Below are 7,650 nucleotides of genomic sequence, written 5' to 3'. Positions count from 1 at the left end.
GAGATTCAAAATAAAGGCGCGCTCATCTTCTCCTCCAGTCAAATCGGTTCTTTCGAACGATTCGCTTCAAAGAATCGGTTCGGCGATCGGCATCTAAAAACACTGCTATTTATAACGTACATTATTTTATTCTATTTTTAAGTTTTAGGTTTTAAATGTAATTTCACGTGTTCCAGAATTAGTTTGTGTAGTTAAACCGATGAGGGAGCTTAACAGTTATAACAATAAACGTACTAGAAATATTTACGACTTGGTTATAGTTTTATCACGTACAAATGAAACAGAGATAGTTTTAAGAAATATTATTTGTTTTTGAAATCTTGCAACGACCGAACACGAATCGGACTGGTTTTGTGGACTGGTTGAACTAATCAGATGATCTGGTTCAAAAAGATTGATTCGTTCACGATTCGGATTTCGCTACATCAATTGATTTGATTAACACAATAAAAGTAAATATTCTTGTATTTAAATGTATGAAAGACTGCAACTTAATGTCACACCACAGTGTCATATATTTGATAAAGCAAAAACCTGTATAACTGTGATGGAATGTAATATCTGAACTGAAAGCATAGAAACCATCAAAGATTTTGCAGTAATAAACAGTGAAAACAGTATAAGTACAAAATACGGTCCACAATTTTTTTATTTTTTGTTGTAAACACACACAAAGAAATTAAATCCAGCAAATTATGTTATTATTGGCATTGTGATAAGGCTTTAAATGTAACATAAGCCGTTTTCTGAGGTAAACGCTTCTAATTTAGCCTATGTGTAATAGTGCTGAAACAATAAAGATACCTAGTATCTTTATTCAAGGCTCTCAACTGTAATATGATTCCACATTCTGCAGCTGTACAAAATTGCACAATATTTGTGCTCCTCGAACTGCACAAAATGTACAAAATACATTTTGCATGTCAAAGAGCTGAAGTTTGGTCATGTCCCCACCCTTAGACATTTACATTGAAAAAAAAAAAAAAACATTGTACCAGCTGTACCAGTGTAACTGCAAAGGCAAATAATTTACATTATTTTGAGTCAACTCAAATACAGATAAAATAAATGCATTGATGCATAGTGTAGCGAGTCCCCTTCTTCAAGTAGTGCATACACTGTGTAATTAGAGAACTTTTATGCAACTTTTCATAATCTTGTCATCACCTCCACCAAAGCCTTCAGGAAACAAGCAAGATCCCTGAGGTGGAAAAACACAGTAGGAAGTTTGAATGCTACATCTTGGAATGTCTTTCCTGTTGGTCCACTTGTCTGTTTCACCTCTTTTTCAAAGGATCAACCTTTGGCTGTCCATTGAGTTTAATGATTCGCTCTACATCAACCACCATGCTATGAAGTCTTTCTATGTGTTCGCTGACGTGCTCCTCCAACCACTCTTCTAACGTGTCTGGGTAGAAGATTGCCTCCATATTTTGCCGGAAAGTCAGTAAAAAGGAATCCCATTCATCCATCAATCTGACAAGAGGGACAAAAGCAACATATTTAGGCTACTATCTTTCCATTTATGCACCTCACAGCATAAACAGGCTTAACCAGAAATTCTAGTTTATGGTTTATAATAATCACCCACACCTTAAAACATACAGCGTTTGCACCAGTGTTATTTAAGCGTCATTAATAAACTATTGATTAGTTTTGAATTTTTCTATTTTCTGTTCTCATTATAATTTCAGTTAAAGTTTTAGGAAATCTGTTTTGTGTTTGTCATTTTTATTAGTTTTTTTAATGCCTACACAAGTTTTAATATTTTTTTCAGTACTTAACTTGAAGTAGTACTTAAACTTCAGCTAACATTTTATTTCAAGTAACAAAATAGTTTTAATGGTTTGCAGCTTTAGTTAGCAATCATTTTTGAAAATTTCCATGACTTTTGCAAGACTTCTTGAGTCAATCTGATTTTTTTTTTTTGTAAATTCTGATACAGACTAATACATTAATGAATCTTTTAGACATTATTTCTGAAAAATTCATTGAAAAGAACCATTTCAAAACAATTTACTATGACTATTACTGTGGGAACCATGTATCCAAATAATAACCGAAATGTTTTTTGAGAAATATAAAAACACAATATACTTGCTAATAAATTTGTCAAATGATATGTGAGTGCTAAAAACCTTACTTTTTCATTTCATCTTTGAAAAATGCAAGATTTCGAGGGTTTGCAAAGTTGCGTTTGCGATGATATGGGCTGAATGATCCCTTGACATGGCTGCAAAACACAAGACAAACACAATGTTAGCGTAAGCAACAAAATGTTCAAGACAAAGAATTCAGTTGCACTGAAAGGGGAAAATACTGGCTTATGCTCTGTGTGAATGTCATTTGAGCTCATGTTTATATGTCAGGTCACTCAGAAACAGAATCACTCACTAGCTTTGCATGATCTTTTTAACTGAACTCTCGAGGTTGTCGTTGATCTTCTTCACCATTTCATAAACATCTGAGCCAGGAAAGGATGCACCCTTACTGCAGACCGGTCAAGAGAATATCATTTACAAACATCAGAATCTCTTCAAATATATCTAAATAAACATCCATACAAACAACTTCATACCACTCATTTTTGCTCAGCTCAATCTGACACCCAAGGAGGCGCTGCACCTCCTCCTGTGCCTCAGTAGCAAATGAACCTAATGCAAACAAAATACATGACAGCATGATATGATACCTTTGCAGTATATAAAATATGATTTTATTCTACATATTCATAATCACATCACATACTCAGCCCCTCCAGAAATAAAACATGTTGGTTCAGACACTCACCGTATTTCAGTGTCTGAAGACAGACAGCCAGAGAAGGGATGGCCACTGGGAGAAGCTCACACAGCACAGTGTGATGCTCATACCTTCAACACAAACAGTTTTTCATTAACTTTAACTATTAATAGAGAAACAGGTTTTAATAGTGTATAATGTATGTATATGTCCTCATAAATGCTCATATAAATTGCAAACACATTAACGCTCTAGGTTTGGAAGTTCCTAAAACCTTTGCAGTTTGTATCAAGGCATTGCATGTTTGATGAGACAAAAAATTTGAAGAAACAGCTCAGTAAAACTGCGGACTTACCTCTGCCAGCCAGTCAGAGCAATGCCTTGGAATCTCACAGACTTGTACTGCGGCATGGATGTAATGACTTTCTGCCACTGTAGGTGGTTTTTTAAATGGTGATTGATTGGAGTCCATTTCTGGTCAATTCCAGAAGCTCCTTTGAAAGCGCTAGCAAACCACACACCCTTAAATCCAGCCTGTTCATACTTGGAGATATAGTTACCTACAAACAATAAGTAAAAATGAAGTTAGATTTGGTTTGACATACACTACCATTCAAAACTTGTGCTCATTTTTATTTTATTTTTTATGTTTTTGAAAGAATGTTCACTGAGGCAACATAGTAATATATTAAATATACATAGTTTTATATATATATATTTTTTGTAATTTATTTTGCGATACCTTTTTTAAGGATCTTTTGATTAATAGAAAGTTCAAAGGAACATAATTTATTAATCTTTTTATTTTAATTGTAAATGTCTTTCTTATAAGAGTATTTTTTTCCTGTCACATTAATTTAATGCATCCCTCCCTGCTGAATAAGTCTCAATTTATTTAATATAAAAAACCCCTGAAATATATAGTATATTTTATATATTTAAAAAAATAAAAATAAAAACACTAAACTTCAAACATTTGAACCGTAGTGTACATGTATATAATTGGTCATATTGCCTATGAGCATATTTATAAGTAATGATTTGTGTTACATTTTAAAAATAAAAATTTTAAAAAGTAAAACATTTAAAAAAAACATTTCAAATCATTAAATATTTTCACAAAAGATTACAAAGGGAAACCTTTTTCCTCTTAATAATTTGCACAGATGAATCGTTCACAATAAGGAAAATGTTTAAGCTAATGCATATGGTCAATATTTTCATATGAGAACCAGAACAGGGCCTTACCGATCCCTTTCACATCCATGTTTGGGATGTAGTTCCATATCATGGGCGATGCAAGGTCCTGCAAACCTGATTCTAAAAAGTAAACACCCACATCAGGACCAAAAAGCACTACTGAGTTAATGACATTGTATTTTTTGAAAGCTTGAAAGGTGCATCATTTTCCATCGTAAAAGTCTTTAACCCCCCCTATTTTCATACTTTCATCATTTCACAAATTCACAAATACACATGTGAATAGGACATCTATAATTTGTTGTTTTTCAGGATGTTTCATCATCCACACCATTAGATGTCACTGTTAAGTCAAAAATTTCAGTGCACCTATTAGAAATCCTTTGTACTATCATATGCAAATACTGTACATTCCAGTAAATGGGAGTTTTACTGGTAATATCTGCTATTTGATAACGGCAAACATAAATTTACTGGCTTGCAGACGCCCTCATTATACCTTTGATAGTGTCGGAGCTAAGTTTCCTAAACATGTCGTCCCACAAGATCAGCTTCATTCCTCGCTTCAGTTTGGTCATAAGTCGCCCAACTGCGGTCACATGATTGAGGAAAAGCTTTCCCATGTCTCCATTGTTGGCTTCCAACCAGCGCTTCGAATCTTCGCTTTCGCCCAGGCCACGTACCTAAATGTCCACAGTAGATATGAGTTTGCATTTGAAAGGAATAGGACACTCAAAAACGATAACAAACTCTTTGTGTATTTGTCATTTTCTTTTTTCCATGAAATACAACTATTTTTAATGATCTGTAGAGAATAAAGATCCACTGACCTCATCAGCACCGATATGGAACCACTTTGCTTCTGGGTGCTTCTTCATAACCTGCGTTAACATGTCTTGAACAAGATCCATGCTTCCTTGGGCCTGAGGGTTCAGGCTATTGGGAAACGTTTCCACTTCTCTCAATTTTAAGTACTTCTCGTGTTTTAGGACAAACTGAAATGTGAACAGACAGACTGGTACATAGTGTACAGTATGCTAATAAAGGAAAAACACAGTGCATCTACAGCATTTGAATGATTTTTGCCTCCACATCAACATAACCACAGTGACTGGTTGCTCCTTCTACTGCTTTACTGAAGTATGTAGTGAGCACATATTTGAGATATCTACAGTATTTGTGAGAGTTAGCTTCTTCTGCACTTGCCTCCAAGTGTCCGAACACCTGCACCAGAGGAATCAGTTCAAGCTTGTGCCGTTTGGCCAGAGACTTCATTTCTTCTATATCTTCTGGACTTTCCCAGAAACAATAAAGATAAGCAAGTTAAAAATGTGTATAAAGAGAAATAAAGATGTTAACAATTCATCATCTTATGATCTCTGAATATATTATAGCAATAGTTCACCTAAACGTCAATCTGTTCATCATGTAAGTTACTGTAATTGGCTTCAATGGACTGCTTTTAAATATATTGACTATTTCTATGGAATTTATATTACGTTTTTTGGTTCTCTTTGAAGGTTGACATATGTGCTAATGTTCTTCAGTAATTAAAATCAACCTGAAATAAAATAAAATGTAAATATTATATGAAAACACTAAAATTGGAAATGTTGCCTCAGCAACATTTAGTTGAAGTACTAAAATTACTAAAACTAAAATAAAAAGATAGGTTAAAGCTAAATACAATTATTTAAAATAAACAAACAAAATGACAAATCTACATTTGATATGACAAAACCGCTCAAAAATGCAAACCCAATATTAATAAACTTAAAATATTCATGAAGTACTATAATAATAATAATAATAATATACTTAAATTAAACACTGAAATACAAACAAATTCCAATGAAAACATGCAACAGAATTTAAGAAGAATATAACATAAAATAAAAACAGTCACATAATCACATAAAAGCTACTTTGAAAAGGGGAGTTTGAAGAGAAGATTAAAAAACCATATATACAATTTAGGGGTGTCCCCGACTAAGGATTTTCACAGTCGAATCGGAATTTTCGAATCTTGCCGATAGTCGACTGATAGTCGAATCATATGTTTGGGGGCGGAGCAAAATATATTACCAAGATTCAAGCGACATTCGACAGTCATAATTACTGACGTTAACACGCAGGGAAAATGTGTAATGGACGCCTCGCAGATACAAACGGAGTGAATAATGTTTTATGTTTTGATTAAAAGATAGTTAACATTAAACGTCAGGGAAACCCTAAGAATTCACAACATTTTTTACAATAGTGCTCATTATAACGTTATGTAGGCTATACGACAGTTATTAATGTTCTGCATTTCTGCTTTGAGCTGCACGCGCTGAATGACCAGTAGAATTAATCATTTAGAAGGTTTTTAATCAATGGGATTTGACTCATTTATCTCAAATAAAATACGCTTCATTATTTATACTTGTGGACGCGTTCTTGACGCAACAACGTGCAAAAACACGGGAAATAAACTCTAAAAAAAAAAAATCACAGCGTTTTATTATAATAGTGTTCTCATTATAATGTTATGTGTAGGCCTATGTGACAGTCCCAGTCATAGTTATTACTATTCTGCATAGTGGTTTGTCCTGCTCGCGCTGCGCACTGAAGAGATAATCACTGTTCAATAAAGCGCTTTACTGCAGCGACTCAACCAAATGCATCTTATGCGAGATAAATAATATATACACGATATAAACCGGCTGAAATGTTTTGAAATCACTTGTATCCTACCTGATCGAAAAAAATCCAGTCTTTCACTCTGCGTCAGTTTGAGTCTTGTTAAAGTTTTAAATCCTTGCCGCCAAGATGCTCCTCTTTCGGTCACGGATTATGGAAAGTGAAATTTAAATCTATAGGGGCGGTTGTATTTATTCACGCATGTTAAAATATTTATTTAAAGCTTTTTTTTTTCTTTTCAGATTCTTATTTACAGCATTATCATAATAGGCTGTATATTAACTTATTGGGAGAAAACCGGTAGTTCTATGTGAAATCAGACATTGAACACCCCCATATAGCCAAAATGGTATGATCATAACACCCCGCGAATATTCGACTGTGAGTCGAATCAGGCTCCTCGAATCGAAGCATCGAATCGTCGACTATTCGGGGTCACCCCTAATACCATTTATAATTTATAATACCACTTATTATAGTAAATAATTAAAATTAAGTATATAAATAATACTGGTGATTATTATTCACTGTCATTTTATGGAAAAGTGCTGCATACAGTAAATATTCTTCAAATATCCCCTTTTGAGTGCAGCAGAAATAACAGCATACAGGCGTAGAATGACATGAGGCTGAGTAAATAATGCCAGAATTTTCATTTGTGGGCAAATCGAGTCAAATTAAGCCAGGTTTAGCTAATCAGATACTCAGAATCAGTCACCTACCTGTATGCAAAGCTTGATTTGAGAATGCTGAGCTCCCCCTCATAAGGAAACATATCCTCATATTCCAACAATATCCCATTAGCACCCAGAGATGACAGTAGAGAGAATATCTACAAAAGAACATAAAGGTAAACTTTAAAAAGGAAACTGTTAATACATTATACCACATGTCTGAAACACAATCCAGTTTACACAAATTCCCACCTGTTCAAGGTATTTGACTTTGGGTGCGGCGCCTTTCAGATCCAAGTGCACAATTTTTAATGGATCCGTGGGTGTATCATCAGGAACTTCTGGTTCTAAC

General features: G+C 34.1%; 1 protein-coding gene across 1 annotated transcript; it reads right to left on the bottom strand.

Moving 5' to 3' along the window:
* Positions 1–637: 637 nt before the first annotated feature.
* On the bottom strand, positions 638–7,572 carry zgc:113333 (beta-N-acetylhexosaminidase). The gene is made up of 12 exons (XM_058769653.1): positions 7,551–7,572; positions 7,347–7,456; positions 5,149–5,231; positions 4,773–4,937; positions 4,442–4,625; positions 3,991–4,062; positions 3,098–3,302; positions 2,791–2,873; positions 2,579–2,654; positions 2,395–2,490; positions 2,144–2,233; positions 638–1,476 (listed from the first exon to the last, which is right to left on the bottom strand). Exons 2-12 carry the CDS (start codon positions 7,423–7,425, stop codon positions 1,278–1,280), a joined length of 1,332 nt encoding a protein of 443 aa, XP_058625636.1. The 5' UTR covers positions 7,426–7,456; positions 7,551–7,572; the 3' UTR covers positions 638–1,277.
* Positions 7,573–7,650: the final 78 nt, after the last annotated feature.

Source organism: Onychostoma macrolepis, chromosome 03 (genome assembly GCF_012432095.1).
Source record: "Onychostoma macrolepis isolate SWU-2019 chromosome 03, ASM1243209v1, whole genome shotgun sequence".
Taxonomy (NCBI): domain Eukaryota; kingdom Metazoa; phylum Chordata; class Actinopteri; order Cypriniformes; family Cyprinidae; genus Onychostoma; species Onychostoma macrolepis.
This window is presented reverse-complemented; position numbering and strand designations above follow the sequence as displayed.

Bases quoted from the DNA above. Each gene is read 5' to 3' on its own strand.
- zgc:113333 (XM_058769653.1), bottom strand. From the start codon at position 7,425: ATGGGATATTGTTGGAATATGAGGATATGTTTCCTTATGAGGGGGAGC. The intron at 5,232-7,346 runs GTAGGTGACTGA...GGGAAAGTCCAG, and splicing joins AAATCAAGCTTTGCATACAG to AAGATATAGAAGAAATGAAG. The intron at 4,063-4,441 runs GTATAATGAGGG...TTTACTTTTTAG, and splicing joins TAGCTCCGACACTATCAAAG to AATCAGGTTTGCAGGACCTT.